This window comes from Epinephelus fuscoguttatus, linkage group LG2 (genome assembly GCF_011397635.1).
Source record: "Epinephelus fuscoguttatus linkage group LG2, E.fuscoguttatus.final_Chr_v1".
NCBI classification, from domain to species: Eukaryota; Metazoa; Chordata; class Actinopteri; order Perciformes; family Serranidae; genus Epinephelus; species Epinephelus fuscoguttatus.
The window spans coordinates 5,803,000-5,820,357 of NC_064753.1; the positions used below are offsets into that span (position 1 = coordinate 5,803,000).

The 17,358-nt window shown below is 39.9% G+C and overlaps 1 protein-coding gene across 1 annotated transcript in view; it reads right to left on the bottom strand.

Annotated features, from left to right (window-relative positions):
- The window catches only part of si:ch211-71n6.4 (para-nitrobenzyl esterase), a 40,998-nt gene extending 24,295 nt beyond the window's left edge, over positions 1-16,703 (bottom strand). The window contains exons 1-3 of the mRNA XM_049596574.1: positions 16,592-16,703; positions 3,456-3,726; positions 974-1,394 (exon numbers count right to left, since the gene is read on the bottom strand). Coding sequence (XP_049452531.1) covers positions 974-1,394; positions 3,456-3,719 — 685 coding nt within the window. The 5' untranslated portion in view covers positions 3,720-3,726; positions 16,592-16,703. The remainder of the gene's footprint in view (positions 1-973; positions 1,395-3,455; positions 3,727-16,591) is intronic.
- Between the last annotated feature and the right edge of the window lie 655 nt (positions 16,704-17,358).

Below are 17,358 nucleotides of genomic sequence, written 5' to 3' on the forward strand. Positions count from 1 at the left end.
AGGCTGAAAACAGAGTTCATATGACGTTTCTCGAAACAACTTTTTATGTTGCGGCTGCAGCACACTTGTATCACTATGGATGAGCAGTATGGAGATACTTTGTGGATTCAATTTTGTGTTCCTGGACGTTAGTCTGGGGCGCCGTATGCCATTAGGTGTGCTGGCCACTCCCCCCGCCGATCTCCGCAAGGGATGCGAGGACTGTAAAACTTCACCAGGGCCTCCCTCGGCATATGGGTGAGTAGATAATGGCTGAATTTTCATTTTTGGGTGCACTATCCCTTTAAGTATGTGGGGAAAAAAAGTGTTTTGGGCCCCGTGGCATCACGTAATGGACTCGGGAGATGTAATTCCACCGTTTGGCCACTGCAAAAATTGGCTTCAAAGGGCAGCACACTTCCTGGGGGGGCTGAGTCTGAGTTGAGGGGTGGATAATTGATCAGTCAATTTGATCAGAGCTGATCAGATCAGATCAATGGATAAGAAGACCAGCTGTTTGAAAGTGAAATCAAACTTTTAGACCCAGCACAAGGACCAGTTAAGTTTCACTTTCACTGAGCCTGGGGGTCCGCTGCTCTGTCCATGCCCAGAGTACACCCACAATGAATAACCGAACAGTAGGCTTTACATACATACATATATATATATATATATATATATATCAAGTTATTGTGACAGGCTTCACAAATGATAATGAATGTGTGAAAATTCTGTCTGTAAACATTTAAAAAAAACTTTCTTGCATAGTCTACATATTGCTGGTGTGCCATTAGTTAAGCTACGGCGTGCCCAGGGTTGCTAACCCCTGATTTAGATTATGTGGCTCCAGTATTACTGACAGTGATTTCAGCAAAGCAGTTAAATCAGACTCCTAACCTCAGATTCGTCTTCTGAAATACATATACTGTATGTATATGTACTTATATAGACTTATACTGTATGTATTGGCCCACAGTGTGTATTACAGACTGACCTGAAGTGTTTTTTGGAGAACCTTCTCTCAGTATCTCCAGTGCCATGAAGCCGAAGGCGTTGAGTCTGTAGTTGAAGCTGATGTATACCATTCCTGTGTCAGCGGCGAGCTTCTCTGTGGGTGAGTAGCCCTGCTCTCCTCCACTGAGCATGTGCAAGTATCCTCCATGGATCCAGACCATGACGGGCAGCTTGGCTTCGGGCTGCAGCGTTGGTGTCCACACGTTGATGAAGAGGCAGTCCTCCTGGCCCATCACCTTCTCTGTGCTTGTCATCAGCCGCACCTGAGGGCACATGTTGCCGAAGCGACCTGCGTTGGTTACCCCACCACTGCACACTGGTTCAGCCGGAGGGGCCCAACGCAGATTACCAACAGGTGGAGCAGCATAGCGTATGCCCTTAAAGGAGTAGGCTCCATTTTTCTGAGAAAAAAAAGAAAAAAAGAAAAATTAAAAGAATAAAATTCAGAACTGGCTTTAGATAAACCAGTCAGATAGGGCTGCAACTAACAATTATTTTCGTTGTCAACTAATCTGTCGATTATTGTTTCAATTAGACGATTAATCATTTTATAAAAAAATGTGTTAAAATGTTGAAAAATGTCGGTCTGTCTCTACCAAACCCAAAAATTATGTCATCTAATGTCTTGTTTCATACTCAAGCCAAAGGGTTTTTAACTGACCGTCATGGGAGAGTGTGTAAAGCTGCCAATATTTGAATGTAGGAAGCTGCAATAAGAGTATTTGGGGGTACTTTTATAGTTCTTGTCAAGGAAAAATGACTCAAACCGATTAGCCGACTACTAAAATAGTCACTGATTATTTTAATAGTTGATTAGCCATCGATTAGTCGACTAATCGTTGCAGCCCTACAGTCAGAGCAGGAATACAAAACCAGATGTTCTCAATAGAGGGGCCAGTGCCCCTATAATATTATGCCTGAAGCCCCCCTCTGGCCCCGCTAATTATGGTGAATATTTTTGTACATTTATCACCTCGCACCTATCCCCACACAGGGGGAAAATGTAATTATTAATGGGCAGTGATAAATGTAACATATGTTAACACTGAATGAGTGTTCGCATGTTTGTTATTTGTGTATCCTTAAGGCCCAGACACACCAAACCAACAAATAAAACTAGCGGTGACAAAGGCTGACTGTTGTCACCTCTGCAGGCCCAGTCAGAGCCTTCTCCATCTGTTCTCAACGTTTACTGATATTTACATTTAAAAACCTCGACCAAGCTCGCCAGCTAGAAGTCAGCATTAGAGAGACTTACAAAATTGACATCAGAGCCTAAATTTAGCAGAGTTGACAGAGAGGCGACTGGAGATGTCCACACCTACATCATATTGACTATATTGACTGTGTGTGTGTGTGTGTGTGTGTGTGTGTGTGTGTGTGTGTGTTTATATGTGGGGGTGGGAGGAGCGGGTTTTCAATATGTATGTATTATTTTTGTTTGTTTTTATTCTGTGAAGCACTTTGTGCTGCATTTTTAATGTATGAAAAGTGCTATACAAATAAAGTTTGATTGATTGATGATTGATCATTTCCCAAGGCCTATTCAACACTGCTGAATTGGCTGAATAAAAAGCAGACAAGCTGTGACCAGGGCAAAAAACACGGGACACCAAAGCCTAGGGCGACAGATGCTCACCAACAGCGCAACACTGACCAAAGGCTGACTTTCAGCTTAGTGTGTCAGGGCCTTTAGTCTTCTGAAAAACCAACCCATGGTTGGGGTGGTGGTATTTTACAGTTGACCAGAACCGCCACTGGATGAAACAGTGTGAATGAGGCTTCACTACAATAAGTAAACACACATATGCTAATTCTGTTTTAACCTGCTGTACATAAAGATAACAATTCATCACCTCAGTGTGACATCTTCAAATGTCTCATTTTGTCAAATCAACAGTCCAAAACTCAAAGATATTCATTTTACAAAGATATGAAGCAGGAAAAATCATAACATTTAAGAATCATATAATGTTTGATATTTGTATTTGTCCTGTTAATTAATCATTCAAGTCCTTGTGCAGGGATTTGGAAGAGAGGGATGTATCAACTCCTCCACGGTCCAACTTACTTACACTAGTGAACATTAGAATTATTAAATAAGACTGTTCATGTAAAAGATTTGTTTGTATTTTGGATCAACTACTACTGCAAAATGATTAAATCTAAAATCTGTGTGATGGCTCGTGCTGGCTCCGTGATGTCTGTTGGTGTTTATATCAACTGTGTACTTGTAAAAAAAAAAAAAGATGGTGTATAAACTGTTATCATTACTGAGACGAATGATGGTTACATCTATAAAAATAACAACATGTAAAAGTGATGCAGGAATCTGATGTTGCGTTTATATTTTTGTTCAGTGTATTTTGTATACCTTGTATGATTATGTCTACTGTATTTTAAGGACACATGTCCACCTGATGGACTGTATAAAGAAACCTTGAGTCCATGTCTAAACTCACGTGTCTTCCTCTGTACTCTCCACAGTCCGTCGACACCTGGGCAATACCTGGTGGCAGCGTCTGGGCGACGTATCCCAGGTATGTGGCGAGAGAGAGCAGAGCGACCACACCAAGGCAGATGAGGAAGATACAGCGTCTGGAGAGCACCAGGAGGGGGCTGATGTAGTGTCTGTGACGGACATACTGCACCTCCTCCTCGTCCTCCTCCTGCACCAGGTAGCGGTACTCAGTCCTCTCCGGGACCTCAAACGCATCCTCATTCATCTTCACTCTAAGACAGAAAACAGAGAAAACCGAAGTCCAGTTCACCTGAGATCACATCAGTATATTAAAAAGATTTTATTTTCTGCATAACAGATGAACATTAAATGATAAATATAGTGCTCTTGAGGTAAACATGTGCATTTAATTAGGGATATCACGATTACTTGATTTCACTATTAACCGCGATTTTAAACGCCACGGTTAATTATTCGTAAAGATTCCTCAACACCGTCACTCTCCAAAGATTATGCCGGGATGTGGAACCATATACAGTAGGCAGATCAGCGCAACTCTCACGGAATGAAAACAAAGTTAAACAAGTGGTACAGGTGAATAGGCGTCTCCGAGTGATGAAGTATGGATTATTTATGTTTCAAAGGGCATCTATAAGTCAAAAGCTAGCTAGATTTTTTTTTCCTGTTTAAAAATTCTCTTCTCAGGTACAAAAGAAATGTTCAGAAACATTTTTGAAATATAGTTTACAGAAAGTCTGTAAAGAAATACATGTAGCATTTGAAACCTTTTTTTCCCAAAAGGGAAATCCTGCTGTGGATGTTCAAAAGAGGTGATTTTTGTTTAATTCCAATGGGATTATTGTCATTAAATTTTGCACTTTTTGGTTACTTTTCTTTGTTGCTATATTATTTTTGTTATGTTGGCATGGAAATGAATGAAACTTAAAGATCTATAAGGAGTGTTCATGTGATTTTACACATTTATAGTGTGAAATTAATTAATGCATAATAATTGTGATAATCGTAAAACCGTGATTATTTCTCTGACAATAATCGTACCAAGAAAATCTATAATCATGACATCCCTACATTTAATATCTATGTATATAAAACCTTGTGCTGCTGCAGTATTTGAATTAATTTAACAGCATTTAGCACCTTTCAATGGACCCAAGAACTCTTTGCATATACGAAAGCAGAACAAATAACGCAAACAAAAAAAAATGGTAGCAGTGTTTGTTGGGGATAACAGGATTAGGCCTAACAATGCCACAGTTAGTTCCACACTACTGGAGCTGCTCCTCTTTTTGGAACCACCGCAGCGTCTGTGATAATTCTGCTTTCAGCCAAGCCTGTTGCTGTGTACAACAGGATGACGTCAATATGTGAACAAGTCAAAATATTGCAAGCATCACAATTTTTCATACCATATCAAAAATTATTGTGATGTGGCAGACCCCTCATGGAGCCTGTCCCGAGCCTTAGTGAGTATCCCAGACAGGATTCCATTAAAACAATCCATATGGGAGGCCATGACTGCATGGGTGAGGGTCTCTGCCACACAGTCTGTGAATGATGGCCGGAGTCTAGAGATGCTTCTCAGGTGATTAAAAGCATATTTGGTGATGGATTTGATGTGTGACTGGAATGAGAAGGTCAAGTCCAGTATGACACCAGGGTTGCACACTTCTGGGGAAAGGCAGATGATGCAGCTGTCCACATCGAGGAGAGGATCACCAACCTTCTGGAGCAGCAGCTTAGAAGCCACAGCCATAAGCTCAGTTGTGTTGCTGTTTAGTTTGAGCAGGATGATATTGTTGGGATTCACAGGACCACAGAAATCATTTTTAAAATCTAAACGGGACATTTGAAGGCTTTTTCCTCTGCATGCTCTTTGTCTTCAAACAAAGAGAGCTATGTGACACCCATCTCCACAGGAGGTCTCACCTCACACCTCAGTGAAACACAAGTCTCACAACTTGATTGGGCAGGACTTTTACAGTGACATGTGACTCTGTGATGTCACAGGCATCTGTAGAAGGTCTGCTCCCTTCAGACAGTTCTGCTCACTTACTCAGGAACTGCAGAGCAGCCCACACCTTTTTCTTGCTGGGCCTGGAACAGACCAGATGCTCAGACCCTTGCTCCTTGCCCTGAACCATCAAAGGTGGGGCAATTGATCACAGACTCTCTAACCTGAACCAGAAAGTTAGAGGTGCAAGCACAAGGTTTGCAACTAGCTTTCCAGCAACAAGGAACTAAGTGAGTTAGCACCCAGTGTCTAACTCTGCAAGGACCCCGAGCGACTGGCTTCCTCGGATCAGAACCGTTGGAACAAGGACACAGCAAAGACTGCACCTGGAACCATCTTCCCAGCCTTCTTCTGCTGGCTAACAAAGCAGTACACCACCAAGTGACTCTTTCTCCCATCCACTCAAGGATCGGTAACGTAACAACTGGGCATAGCTTTATCACAGCTTTACAGGCTAAGCAAGACTGTTTAACTTGTTGTATGTGATTTAATGCTGTCATTGAGTTATTGTTGTGATAGTTTGCAGTTAGGTCATTGATTAGTTGGCTTCGCCAAAAGTAAGTGTTTAGTTTGCTAATACTGTTCACAAACAGATTCTTGCACACAACTAAACAATCTCTGCACTAATCCAGACTGTTTGCAGCATACGTCACATTGACATAGACTCATCAACAAATAGGCTTTCAACAGAGCTAAGAAGTTCACGCTTCTTTTCCTTTGTCTTTGTCCTGACCATATGGTCAGACAAACACCTCCCCCAACCTGAAGCCAGCTTTGATTCTGCCATTTTGTAGTTCTCTGTTTTCAGCCATTTTGTTTTGTAGGCCAAACGGCTCTTTGATCACCACACCCGCCCTTGTCTTTCCCTTTTCTCTCTTGCACATGCACGCGCGCGCACACACACACACACACACACACACACACATACAAAGCTTGTATATAGTTAGTTAGAATTTGTGTGTTTTGGTTTGCTTTGCTAGTTGAGAATAAATATAATTCTTTGGAATCATACCTGCTGTCTGTTTAATGTTGCACAAGAGTGAATGAATAGTCAACCTCTGCTGCGTCAAGAACTCTGAAATCCTTCAGACGTTACTGTTAATTTTGGTTGTTGTCATTAATTTAATTATTAATCAAAACTCTAAATTAATAGTTTAGTATATTTTATGAGACTGATATCTTTAACTGTCATTTTTCCCTTTACGGTAATGGTGGCCCATGAGGTGATTTAATGTTAATTAAGTCATATTATTTAACATAATTATTAATTATTATTAATAATTATTAATTATTTCCGATAGCCAGTGGACCCCAACATAATTGGTACCTCCGTGTGATGCCCTAATATGTTGATCACAACATATTTGGTGCCTCCATGTGAAGCCCGAATTTAAATCCCTACATATTTGGTGCCCCTTGGTGAGGCCTAATATGTTGATCCCAACAATATCTATGATTTTATGTTCTGCAGGCAGTTGACAAGGGACTGTGGAGGGAGATGGGTGGATGGTTTTGTGCTGAGGTAAAGCTGGGTGCTGTTGGTTTCACAGTGGCCCAGGGTTCCCACACATTGTCATGGACAAAGTTTTAAGACTTCTTCATAACATATTAAGGACTCATAATAAAATTTTCATGACTATTTACAATGTATAATATGAACACTACAGTAGGGCATAGCATGTATGGAAAGTTTGGAATTCACAACCCTACATCTTACTATATAATGGTGAACACTGTCTGTGGGTGTGTCTGTGTGTCTGTTCCACGTTTTTCTCCTCGCTGACTTGGTCAATCCATGTGAAATTTGGCACAGTGGTAGAGGGCAATAGGAGGATGTGAATGAAGCAATATTACATCAATTGGCCAAAGGGGGGCGCTATAGCAACCGATTGAAATTGCAAACTTTGAATGGGCATATCTCATGCCCTGTATGTCGAACAGACATTAAACTTTGCACAGAGATGCCTCTCCTCATGTGGAACAAATCTGCCTCAAGAACCCATCATTTCCACTTATATAGATTTTCTACTATTTTGAATTTTTTTGAAAAACACTTAAAATCGATCTCTTCCTAGGAAGTTTGACCAATCTGCATGAAACTCGGTGAACATAATCTAGGGACCAATATCTGAAGTTCCCGCTTGGCAAAAGTTGGAAAACTTATTAAAACTGAGCTTCTATAAGGCAATGAATATTGCGGAGGGCGTGGCTCATCACATAAAGGTGTATAACATCGCAAGGGTTTCACCGATCACCATGGGGGGGCGGTTACGTCCTTGGCACGTGGGGGGTTACTGCCTTGGCATGTGTCTTATGTCGATCACTACCACTTTATTTTAATATTTTGCACCACATTCAAAAGTGAGCGTCTCCGGGTTGTCAGGTGTTGCTCCTCCTCACTTCAAGTCACTGTCATTAACTTTTAACCTGCAAAGGCGGAAGTGCCGCAACATTGTAGGAATTTCTGAAAGCCCTTGTGAACATTTCAGTAGTTACACATTAAAACAATATTTATTTGCAATTACTCTATTGAACAACCCTGAAGCATGAGCAAACAGGCTGTGTCTTCAGATCAATGAGATGCGCCCTGTCACTGTCAGCGCAGGGCACCCTCCGCTGAGAAGACAGGTGAGGAGAGGAGAGGAGAGGAGAGGAGAGGAGAGGAGATGGATTGTAGGTCTGTTTGTAAACGGGGCTTCTCTGACAATCATGTATTTCCCCAAAAAACATCTCTTAATGCACGGTAGAGCGCCATTTTTGTTTTTTTTCCCCAAAGTTGCCTTGATATCCAGCAAAAGCCTGGCAACCCTCCAATCACCAATATACGATTTGATCGCTGATCGTCCCAGGCCTAGTAACAATCCATCGCACATGTATTAGAGCTAATGTTACTTCAACATCTACAGAAATTTTTTTTGCCATCACTTTGCATCATACGGAAGTTTATTCATGGAAGATTTCTTTAAAAATTAATTCCATTAACCACAACAAAATGTAACAACTTTTCAACAACATTCAAGGGTTTTACTCATACCATGACTTTACCAGGCCTGGAAAACAAGATTGTGAAATTCCATGACTTTTCCAGGTTTTCCTTGACCGTAGGAACCCTTATGGTCCCCAGTGTAACCAGTGCATTTAAAAGCTGTCAGACCTGAACAGTATAAAAGGAAAGGTGTGTGTGTGTGTGTGTGTGTGTGTTTCCTTCATAATCTACTTCAGGCAATGCGCCACCAATTTTTTTCTTTCAGACAGAGTTTAGAGTCAACTGCTGGTGCTTATTAGTCATCAGTGTTGAAGTCTTTGACTGCAGGGTCAAGAGGGAACAGTGAATACGGTCTTGATTGTCCGAACGTATTAGTCATTCAATTTAATTTGTTATTCCCAAAGTTCCATAAATATATGTATATTACAATACATACATAAATGTAAATTTGAAAAGCAAGGAGACTGTGACATGAAAATTAAATGTTGTGTTGTTTAGGTTTACAGATGTGTTGCACCTTCCATAAAAATGATCCAATGAATTTTGCCCAGTGAGGTCTACGATAGTTAAATTTAGAGAAAGACTCGCAGATACAAACAGTGTCAGGAGAGTAAATGATGAATTGCAGCATCCGTTATTGTAATTTAGAGATACTCAATATGATAATATGCAGTGGTTTGTAAAATGATCAACCACCTTACAGTGGCATGCAAAAGTTTTGGCCCCCTGGTCAAAATTTCTTTAACTGTGAATAGTTAAGTGAGTAGAAGATGAACTGATCTCCAAATGGCATGAAGTTAAAGATTAAACATGTTTTTCAATGTTTCAAGCAAGAATACTGTGTTATTTCTGTTTTGTACAATTTTAGAGTGAAAAAAAGGAAAGGAAACCATGCAAATAGTTTGGGCACCCCAAGACATTTGAGCTCTCAGACAACTTTTAAAAGGGGCTCCAGGTTTTACTAGGGCTATGGCTTGTTCACAATCATCATTAGGAAAGGACAGGCTATGCAAATTTCATAGCTTTATAAATACTCTGTCTCCTGAAACCTTGTCCCAACAATCAGCAGCCATAGGCTCCTCTAAACAGCTGCCTAGCACTCTGGAAACTAAAGTAACCGATGTCCACGAAGCAGGAGAAGGCTATAAGAAGTAGCAAAGTGTTTTCAGGTAGCTGTCTCCTCAGTTCATAACGTAATTTAAGAAATTACAGTTAACAGGAACTGTGGAGGTCAAGTTGAGGTCTGGAAGACTGAGAAAACTTTTCAAGAGAGCTGCTCATGGGATTGCTCGAAAACCAAATCAAAACCCCTGTTTGACTGCAAAAGATCTGCAGAAAGATTTAGGAGACTTTGGTGGTGATGCACTGTGATGCTGTGCAGCAACACCTGTACAAACAGGACATTCATGGAAGTCATCAGAAGAAAACGTTTCCTTTGTCCTCACCACAAAACTCAACGTCATAACGTCACAACGTCAAAACATAAATTTTTCGACACAATGAGCAATGGTATTTTTCGGAGAAAAAAGGGTGCAGCATTTCATGAAAAGAAAAAACCTGTCTAACTGTTAAACATGGAGGTGGATTAATCATGCTTTGGGCGTGTGTTGCAGCCAGTGGCACAAGGAACATTTCACAAGTAGAGGGAAGAATGCATCGCATTGCATTGCATAAACACACCTTGAAATCCACAACGGACTACCTCAAGAGGAGCAAGCTGTAGGTGTTGCCATGGCCCTCACAGTCCCCCGACCTAAACATCATTAAAAATCTGTTAATAGACCTCAAAAGAGCAGTGTATGAAGACGGACCAAGAATCTCACAACACTAGAAGACTTTTGCAGTGAAGATTAGGTGAAATCCCCCAAACAAGAATTGAAAGACTTTTAGCTGGTTCCAAAAGTGTTTAGAAGCTGTGATACTTGCCAAAGGGGGTACTCGTATGATCTGACCACGTAAGGTGGCCAAACCTTTGCTTTATACCCTTTTCTTTTTTTGTTATTTTGAAGCTGTAAAAGACTGAAATATAAGAGTAATGTTGCTTAAAATGTTGAAGAAATGTGTCATCTTTAACTTGCTTTTTGAAATCAGGTCATCTTATACGTATATATTATATGTTATCAGATATGTATGGATTACAAATGATAGCTAGACATATGTTTGTTTTTCAATTAGTATTTCTATTGAAAACCCATATTCTCTAACAGTATTCATCAGCAGACCTTTAAAAAAACTCTAAAATTGTAAAATGCTGCTTGGACAAGTATCTAACCCTTATACATTTGTACCTGGTAGAACAACCCTTTCCAGCAATGAGCTTTAACTGTTTTTGGGGTAAGTATCTGTACACACTGCACACTGTTTGGGTGAGGGTTCATTTTTCCTCATTCATACTGGCAGATTTGCTCCAGGTTGTTTAGGGTTATTTGGCTGTTGCTTGTGGATGGAGTTTGGAGTTTGGAATGGAGATTTGGACTTGGTCATTGTAGAACATTCACCTTTTATTGTTTACCACTCCTGTGCTGCTTTGGCCTTGTGCTCATGGTCATTGTCCTGCTTAAAGGTTCTCTTGCTGTATCTCTCTTATCACTCTTCCACCAACTTAGCTCTGGTTCTTGATCCGGTTTCAGTTTCAGACCCGATTCTTCGAACCTTGGTGCAATCTAGTGAACCAGCCCAGTTTTGTGCAGAACTACTGTAATCAGGGATGTGTCATCAACAGAGGGTGTTACACAATGCACAATAGAAGGAAACAGCAGTAGCAAAACCACAGATAACACTAGCCATGTTTCCATCAGCCTATTTAGATGCACATTTAGAAGTATCACCTCGAAAAATTACAATGCAAACGGAAAAATTCAAATTAAAATCCCCTGATTTGCACAAACTAAAATCCACTCGCTTTAGCTGGGTTTTGGTTGATTCGAAAAAATGTTAATTCACAAAATGGTGGATGGACACAGTTATGTTCAAATTAAGTCTGACGTAGCGCACCTCTCTCCATGGTGATATCCACACTCCGGGTCAGGAAGGTGGTAATGCATTTACAAACTGGTTGCCAAGGTTCCGCCAGAAAATGTAGAAGAAGAAGAAGAATGCGAGACGTGTTTTGTTTCCGGTTCTGCGGAAAACTCGCGCGAGTTCGTAGTTTTCACCAAAGTCCGTACATGTAATGGAAACACACAGGATTCGTATTTCTTTTAATGCGCATTTCGCAATGATTCGAATCACTTTTGGATGGAAACATAGTTAGTGATTACCTGCCAACTTTTGTTCTGTTATTACAGATATTTGCATAACACTTTCTATGAAGACTATACCTGTAATGCATTATAAAGCCATTCATAGTGAATTATAATGCATTTATAATGCTGTATGACTGCACTCATAAACACACACAGTGCTTCCTAATGCACTATGTCAACAATCATAAAACATTATAGTTGTGACTTCTGAATAATAGGTATCTTATGGATGTTCTTGACTAGTTATAAACCAGAGGTCGACTGATGGGGCTTAGGATGCATTATGTATACCTAAACTCACCAATATACACCACAGCAATCAACTGCAGTAATGACTCATAATATGTTATAATAGTCCATGCAGTATAATAACTTATTATTGTATGTGTTAAGTAAAGTGACAAACATTGATGTATAATGTATGCTTCATTATATGTATGCTTCATCGTTGGTGATAAGTAAAGTGTGATGCATTTTCATGTATTTTTAAAAAATCTATGCTGCTTCATAAGTAATTAGTGTCTATCATGCACTAGAGTACTTTGAAAAACTTTTTAAATAATAAAGTCTGACACCCTCTCACATCTAAAGACAATGTGTCATGAGTCGGAGAGTTTTTAGTCACAAAATAGGATTTTACAAAAACCAGGCATCTTGCAGAGTCACTATTTGCAAGATTGTTAGCTTCAAAAAGAAAAAAGGGGACAGAAATGGTTGCAGCCCTCAAAATCCCCAATGAGTATGCTAAATGAGATAGCTAGCTAGCTAGCTTTCCCCACTTCAAACAAGGTTGCATGTAGGCTAACGTTAGCTACTGGAATGTTTGCAATAGCCTACAAGCTACCCGTACATTACAGCTGAGTATTTCTTACTTCAATAATATAAATGTTTACATGATGTAATTTTTGAAGCCAGCTACAGTTAGCTCGTAGGCTGCTAGGAAATATTCCATTAGCTAACACAAACTTGCAAGTAGCCCCTACAGTGGTTAGTGTAGTGTAAAGAGTTAATTCCTAATCAAGCAAAAGGGTTATACTGCATAAGTTGATTAAGAAACAAAGTTATATACATCTATATGTGTTAAAACACTGCCATACATGTCATGTATTCGCAGTATGAGTTCACATTGTATCATACACTAAAGAACACACACACTCAAATATAACCTATCATGCTTGTATATAATGATAACATACACACACACTCAAATGCTTGTATTACCTGATGCACATTAAAGGATTGTATTGCATGAGAGCACATGAGAGCACAAGGGGCTGCATAAAGAAAGTCCCTAAAATTCACGTTTTTTAAAAATAAAGTGAAAGCAAGTCCGGAGCTAAGGGTGGAAAGTTTGGGGAACTCCAGGCTCAAAATGAAAGTGATACACCATTAAAAACGGGCCTGCTCATGATTGGACAAAAAGAAAAAGGTTTCCACCAATAGAATTGGATTAAAGTGGGATGGATTAGCAGAAAGAGGTGGAGACACTACCCAGTCTCCACCAGCATAAAAGCAGATGTGCTGAGAAGCAGTTTTCAGTCCGGCTCCGGGGCTTGACTCGATGAGTTGTATGTGTTAAGCTTGTGAACACATTAAACTCGATTGCATCGGACTCTGCCTGTCTCCAGTGTTTTCTTGAGTGCTACTTAGCTGAATCCAAGGTACCAGATCGACATCTGAGGACAATTGAGAAGCAACATTGAGGACAAGGTCGGGAGCCTACAGGCCCAATTCCAGGCACCGATTTTTGCCTCTTCATTAGCTAGCTAGCTATAGCATACGTACTGCTGGGGATTTCAGGGGCTGCAGCAATTTCTGTCCAGTTCTTTCCTTCTCCAGTCTATCAATTGTCTTGTCATTACAAATGTGAGGACATGTCAAAGAGACACTCCAGTCCACTCCACATTTTAACAAGATGTACAGTCCTGTATGAGGAAAAGCATCCCCACAGACTGATGTTGCCGCCACTATTACTCACTGTAGGGATGGTTTTTGTTGGGACATGGGCAGTTTACACTAGTGCTGCACGATTAATGAAATCACAGTTGCAATTGCGATGTCAGGCTGTGCACTTACATAACCGCATAAAGGCTGCGATTTGTGATTTAATGTAAATGAATGTTGAATGTGCCTGTGGACGTGACTACCTTTCCAGTAGTGTGTGGAGTTTGTTGACATTAAGCCCACAAGCTATCCTGGTGTGTGCAGCACATATGGTCAGGTGACCACCTGGCATGCAGCAGTGACCAACATAGATGCTGAAGAAGAGCATGAACAAGACCAAAAACAGGCTGAGTTGGTGGCAAAAAATAACCCAACGCCTATATGGTGATGCTTTGGATTCAGGTACATGACGTTAACCAGAAAGACTTGCTATGTAAAACTTTAAAAGTTAAAGTCGGCATGTCCCGCGGCAACACGACCAATCTATATCAACACTTGCGACAGCACAGAGAAAAGTATGAAGAATGCATGCGAGAGAAAGTTAAGCCGAGTAACGTTAAAGACAAAGAGACAACTGAAAGCCACCAGAGCCTCATAAAACAACAACAAAGCACAATTACACATACATTCGTAAGTGTCACGCCATATGACAAAACCTCAAAGAGACACAGGGAAAATTACGGACTCCAGAACAAACTATGAAAAATTGAGCAATTTTGCTTGGCCCACATGACATGCTATGTTGTGCAATGGCCTGTTCACATGCTGGAATTTGTCATTTACGTGACAACGCCATATTGTCCACCAAAATCGCAATCACATATTTTTATCAAATCGTGCAGCACTAGTTTACACCACACATAGCATTTTGAATACTGGCCAAACCTCGTCCCACATCTGAGCTGGGTCACTCTCGTGCACTCTGGCAAACCCTCTGTGTTTTATGTTTTTTTTTTCTTGAGTAATGGCCTCTTTCTGCAGCTTCACTTCACTCTTAGTGATCTCTGCTGCTCTTTTAAAGGTAGGATCTGGAGGATTTTCAAACAAAACAAAATATAGACATATACAAATGAAATCCTGCTTAATCTTCACCTATGGGCTTCTACTCATGTGTGGTGGTGACTCTGTTTGCAGAGCTCCTGCCCTTTAACTGTATTTTGATGTTTTTGTGAGCTCGGACCACTTCTGGCCGGAGATTTCCCCAGCCAATGAGAGAGTGCAGGTGCCGTGCCCGAGCGTGTCCGAGCATGTCCGAGCGTGCACCAGCGTGAGCCTTGCCTGAACCTCTTCTGTGAAGCCTTCTTCCGTACCTCCAGGCTCCGTACACCCGGGAGAGTTGAGTCTGATAGGAGGGGCCGAATTTGAATGTGTGTTTACAAACAGCAACTGGAAAATCCTCCAGACCCTACCTTTAAAGTGATTGTTCGATTTCTGGTGACTTCCCTCGTTCCTGCTCAGTTGCAATGTCTTGAGGAAAGTTTTTGCCTTGTCTAGGCAATAGTGCTCACTGGGATACCCAAACACTTGGATATTATTGGGTATTTAAAAAAAAAAAAAAAAAAAAATTCATGTCTATTACTTTATCTCTAAGTTCCTGAGAATGCTCTTTGGTCTTCATTTTCACAGCTTTCCTTCAGTCTGACCCATAATAATTAATCATTTTAATGTCCCAAAGGTGGGGATCAATTGTCCCCATTATGGCAGTATTTCTCATCTGTGTAAAAAAAATAAATAAATAAATAAAATAATAATAATAACAATACATTGGATTATATAGCGCTTCCCTGGATACTTAGACGCTGTACAAAGAACAACAAAACAAAGAATAAATAAATACACAAATAAACAAATGAATAAATAAACAAAAATATAATAACAAATGTAAAATTAAATACTGAAATAAAAAATGATAGTATGTTTGAATAAATAAATACACAAAATAGGCTACATAAAGAAATGTGTAAATAAATACAGAAAAAAATAAATGCATAAATAATTCCAGGTATAAATAAATAAATAAATACATAGATAAGTAAATAAATACACATTACTTCACCATAAAGCAGACTTTGTAAGCTGGTGGGTCTCAATGTAAACATTGACAGTTTCATTTGATTATAGTAATATCGACAAATTAATATGGCCATGATTAATTGATATTAAATAGACAGGGTTGGACATCAGTTACTCAATAGTAAATCAATATTTAATTACGAATAGCCTACCTAAGTAGTATAACACTGCTGGGCGGTAAAGAGGAACAATCGTTTTACTTTACTAAAAAAAAAACCTCAGTATATCATTTGTAATTCAGAAACATCTGATAAACTTTTAAGCTTATTGTAGGCTATTGATAATATCACGTGATATTGTAGGTACTGTTAAAAAGGAGGGCTATAATTTTGGTTCTGGCGACACGCACGCACGCGCGCCCACACTCGCGCATAAACACACATAAATAAAAAAGGAAACGTGTGGAACAATAAGCGGACATAAGAAGAGCACAGTCACAGGACAGTAACGTTTAAGTGCTTCAGTCTTAAGCAGAGAAAATTAATTCAGTTGTTGCACACAGCAAGTTAACCTAACGTTATGTTATCTTACAGTAGCCTAAATAAAATGAAATAAACTTCGGTCGTGTGACGGCCCCCGCGGCGTCACACGACCCAGCATCTGTCTGACTCTGTAGTAGGCTACTGACTTGAATACTGAACCAAACTAAATGGCCCAGATTTAGTTGAAGAGAATAACCAAAGTCTCCCTGTCAGTGTTGTCAAACTAGGCTATGTTCCTGTTTTCTGCACAAACCCAGTTTGCCTGCTGTTTCCTCTGTTCGCCATGAACTTCCTCTCACTCTCGACAGTCTTTATTCAGGCACACTGTCTCTCTTCACACAACTTTACAACAAGTCAAAAGTTTCTTTTACTTACCATGTCCTGTAAACACACAATGCATGCAGGAATCTACTCCTCATAACTAAAGACGCATTTATGTCTCCACTGAGCGGAGCGCGCATGTCCCTATCCTCTGTCCTTCTATCTGTTTTTTTTTTTTAAATTAAAGGGCCAGTACACCGCGCAGTGAGGCCGTTAGGCTACATTCTCCCTCAGTGCTGGAGGAAGTACTCATAGCAAGTTTTTTGTTGTTTTTTGTTTTTGTACTCATAGCAAGTAGCAATATCAGAGTGTAAAAATCAAGATCGATAACACTCATGATGACTTAATGCAAGAATCAATGCTGGCTGTTGTGAATTCCCATTGCTAATCCTTAATGAATGATTAAGTCACTATGACTTTATGTGATTAGTTCACACTTAATCATCAATAACTGAGGGATGTTCATTCACAGTTTGCCTACTTCTTATATGAATTACTATGTTTTATTAATAAAAAAAAAAAGAACCATTAGTAAAAAGGGGAAGGGGAAGGTTCTTCAATAAAAGATCCAAAAACTAACAATCAATACTTGAAATTGATGGTCTTTGTAACCATCAGATTGTACATTATATTTTATGTTAAAAACAAAACAAAACAAAACAAAAAACAAACAGCTGCAGAGCATCCACACCAAAATATATTTGTAACACAACAACTGGTCGGTCAAATCAAGAATCTGCAGGCCCACTGCAAAGTACCACAGTAGGTGTGTTACAGTGTGGATGGTGCGCGTTAGAGCATACAATGACTTTGGATTTTAG